The sequence below is a fragment of the Fukomys damarensis genome, unplaced genomic scaffold, assembly GCF_012274545.1.
Source record: "Fukomys damarensis isolate Sample0158 unplaced genomic scaffold, DMR_v1.0_HiC HiC_scaffold_17, whole genome shotgun sequence".
Lineage (NCBI taxonomy): Eukaryota > Metazoa > Chordata > Mammalia > Rodentia > Bathyergidae > Fukomys > Fukomys damarensis.
The window spans coordinates 15,959,210-15,961,005 of record NW_022900929.1 but is presented as its reverse complement, the minus strand read 5'-3'; the positions used below and the strand labels follow the sequence as shown (position 1 = coordinate 15,961,005).

The 1,796-nt window shown below is 47.9% G+C and overlaps 1 protein-coding gene across 5 annotated transcripts in view; it reads right to left on the bottom strand.

Moving 5' to 3' along the window:
* Stag3 (stromal antigen 3) overlaps nt 1–1,796 on the bottom strand; it is a 27,082-nt gene that overhangs the window by 7,538 nt on the left and 17,748 nt on the right. For all 5 annotated transcript variants that reach the window (XM_033764848.1, XM_010609204.1, XM_010609199.1 and 2 more), the window contains exons 17-21: nt 1,409–1,501; nt 1,204–1,293; nt 805–1,005; nt 619–689; nt 432–519 (exon numbers count right to left, since the gene is read on the bottom strand). In XM_033764848.1, coding sequence (XP_033620739.1) covers nt 432–519; nt 619–689; nt 805–1,005; nt 1,204–1,293; nt 1,409–1,501 — 543 coding nt within the window. The remainder of the gene's footprint in view (nt 1–431; nt 520–618; nt 690–804; nt 1,006–1,203; nt 1,294–1,408; nt 1,502–1,796) is intronic.

Here is a 1,796-nt window from a genome sequence, read left to right as displayed (position 1 = left end):
GAGAGAATGACAGCAATGTATAAAGGGGCGGGGAGACAGACAGAGAGAGAGAGAGAGAGAGAGAGGGCTGACATACACATACCCACAGTGTCATCTACCCATACAATAGTGAAGAAGAAAGAAAATGAAAATGGGGAAACCCAATTCCTTTTCTGGTATAAAAGATTTTGGATAATCTTCAGAGGCTTCTATCCTAAAGGGAAATATTCCTAATGCACTCAGTCTCCAAGAATCCCTCAATATCCTTTTCCTTTCCAAGGAAACCCAAGATTGATATTTTCAGGCACTGAAACACGATCTGCCTTCCAAGACAGGAGTGGAAGGAGTGACCCCACCTGATCTTCATCCATACATCTACTCCACACCCAGGGGACTGGGGCTGCTCTTAAGAATGCCTCTCCTGCCTACACATCTCCAGCTTGTCTACCTGCCTGGTGTGGAATCTCTCCCGTGTCCACAGCCTTCCGGAGGAGACGGTAGCATGGGTCATAGAGCTCCCAGCGAGTCAGATCATGAGCACTTTGGGGGGAAAGGGAAACAATATACTGGAATAAAACAAAGGGAATCAACTCCAAACACCAGGGGAAATAGGAAAGGGAGCAGGAGGGAAATGCTCACTTGTAAAAGGCAGAGAGACGTTTCAGAGTAGCTGTCAGACTGTACACCTCATCTTCATCTAGGAAAGATGACTAAGGAAGAAAGCAGGCCCACAGCAGGATTGTCCCAAGAATGCAATGACCCATGCTCCCCATGGCCCTCTCCCACTCTTGCTTGTGGTATCCAACCATGTGCCTCAGCTTCTACCTGCAGCAGCTCCTCAAGCTCCTGGTGGAAGCGGTCGGTCAACAGGTCCACTAGTTGGCTGCGGGCAAAGTCTACCCGGCTGAAGAATGTGAACTCAGGCTTACAGAGCAGATAGAGGGCTTGTGCACCAGCCTCAAGCACTGGGGGCTCTGTATGCTTCACCACCACTTCTTGGAGTTGCTGCAAGAGCAACTCCAGGTGCTGAGAAAGAGGTAACAGAAGACAGTGGGGAGGTGAGAAAGAACCAAAAGCAGTAAACTTTATAGTTAAGATATCTATGAGACGAAGTGCTTTTCAGGTCTTCTGGAACCTAGACTCTAATAAAGAAGTTGGTGCTGCATGAACCTTTTCCCTCACAGGGGAGCAGTGAGGTATAAAGAACAGATCTTCCTGCCTCACCTTCTCTAAGCGCCCAGTGCAGTAGATGCTGAGGTCAAAGTAGTTGAGGAGCTGGAGCAGGGGGGCGACCTTCTCTGCATCAGCTGAGAACTGTGGTGATGGAGAGGGAGCTCTACTTATTAGCTAATAAGCTGCTAATTCTTCCCCTCAGGGGCTATTTCCTTTCACCTACTCATGCCCTGGTACTGAACAGGGGATGCTTTACCTTGGCCAGGAGCTGGGGCAGCAAGGGTATGAGGTGCTCAGTCAGCTTCACCTTGTCATCAGCTTGGACCTTGCGTTCTTTAGTGGATAGGCCCTGGAATTAGTCATTTGGGGATAGGGAAAATGTGGAGAAACAATGGGTCCACTGATTGTATCTGTGTACTACTGCTCCTCCCAATAATTTCTGCCCAGCAGTGCTTTTCATGTTTCTTTTTTTTTTAGAGATGAAATTCTCTGAAAGGCAGGTAGAATGCCCTAACCCAGGACCTAAGGATAAGAATGGACGCCGGGGATTTAGCTCAGTGGTGCCACTGCCTTCCTTGCAAGCAGAAGGTCCCCAGTTCCATCCCTGGTACAAAAAAAAAAAAAAAAAAAAAAAAAAAAAACAA